Source organism: Palaemon carinicauda, chromosome 11 (assembly GCF_036898095.1).
Source record: "Palaemon carinicauda isolate YSFRI2023 chromosome 11, ASM3689809v2, whole genome shotgun sequence".
NCBI classification, from domain to species: Eukaryota; Metazoa; Arthropoda; class Malacostraca; order Decapoda; family Palaemonidae; genus Palaemon; species Palaemon carinicauda.
Window position 1 is genome coordinate 64,219,053 of NC_090735.1, and position 1,234 is coordinate 64,220,286.

Sequence of the window (1,234 nt, forward strand, 5' to 3'; positions counted from 1 at the left end):
AGGATTTAGAGGTCAAATTTGTACTGACCATATTTTCCTTTTAAGACATGCTCAGCAACGTGTAGAATATAGCAATCCACTTTTAATGGCATTTGTGGACTATGAAAAAGCCTTTGATAGTGTGCACCGGCCAATTTTGTGGAGAGTCCTGCGTTATTATGGAGTTCCTCTTAAATATGTGAATTTGATTAAGTCTGTTCATGAGCATAATAAGTGCAAAGTTAATGTTAGTGGAGTCCTACCAAATTAATTTCCGATGAACAATGGAGTACTGCAAGGGAATGTGTTGTCACCTATGTTGTTTATCTCCTCGTGGATTTTGTAATGCATAGAACAGTTGGAGATGCTGGAGAAGGATTGGACTGGATTGGTAATAGTAAACTACTGTAGATAACATAGAGTATGCTGATGACACTCTCCTTATTGGCAGAACACCACACGATTTGCAATGCTTGCTTACCAGAATGCGTGAAATATCACAGGAGGTTGGGCTCAAGACAAATAGAAGAAAGACAGAGATGATAAGAACGGAATATGCAATGGAAGATGAAATATCATTGGATGGAGAAAGGATTAATGAAGTGGAATCATGTAAGTAATTAGGAACAGTGATCTCTAATACAGGATATTTAGAATTTGAGTTTAATGAACGATTGAAAAAAGCAAATCAGGCATGGGCTTGGTTAAGAAAAATCTGAAAATCAAATCGCCTGAAATCACATATAAAAATCAGGCTACATATCAGTTTAGTGAGATTGGTGTTATTGTATGGACATGAGTCGTGGTATGACAATGAACCATATCCAACAGTTTTTGTAGATTTGAGAACAAAGGCCTCAGAAGAATATTAGGAGTTAAATGGCAGGACATGATTAGAAATGAAACTATTAGAGAGATTACTCGAGTACCATATGTGGATAAGATAATGGTGAGGGGCAGATGAAGATGGTTTGGTCATGCTCTTCGCACTTCCCAAGAGAGATTAGTTCACCAAACTTTCAACTGGGCTCCACAAGTTACTAGAAGAGTTGTAAGCCCCAGACCTACATGGCTGAGGACTATGAAGAGTGAAGTAGGTAATGATAAATGGAGCAGCATTGATTTAAAAGCTCAAAATAGAGACGACTTCGTGTCAATAGGCGTAGGAGAAGATGATGATGATGATGATATATATATATATATATATATATATATATATATATACATATATATATATATATACATATATATATAT

At 36.0% G+C, this 1,234-nt stretch overlaps 1 protein-coding gene across 1 annotated transcript in view; it reads left to right on the plus strand.

Annotated features, from left to right (window-relative positions):
* The first annotated feature begins 518 nt into the window (after positions 1-518).
* Positions 519-1,234, plus strand: part of LOC137649302 (probable splicing factor, arginine/serine-rich 7) — a 12,919-nt gene continuing 12,203 nt past the window's right edge. Inside the window, exon 1 of the mRNA XM_068382288.1 lies at positions 519-591. Coding sequence (XP_068238389.1) covers positions 519-591 — 73 coding nt within the window. The remainder of the gene's footprint in view (positions 592-1,234) is intronic.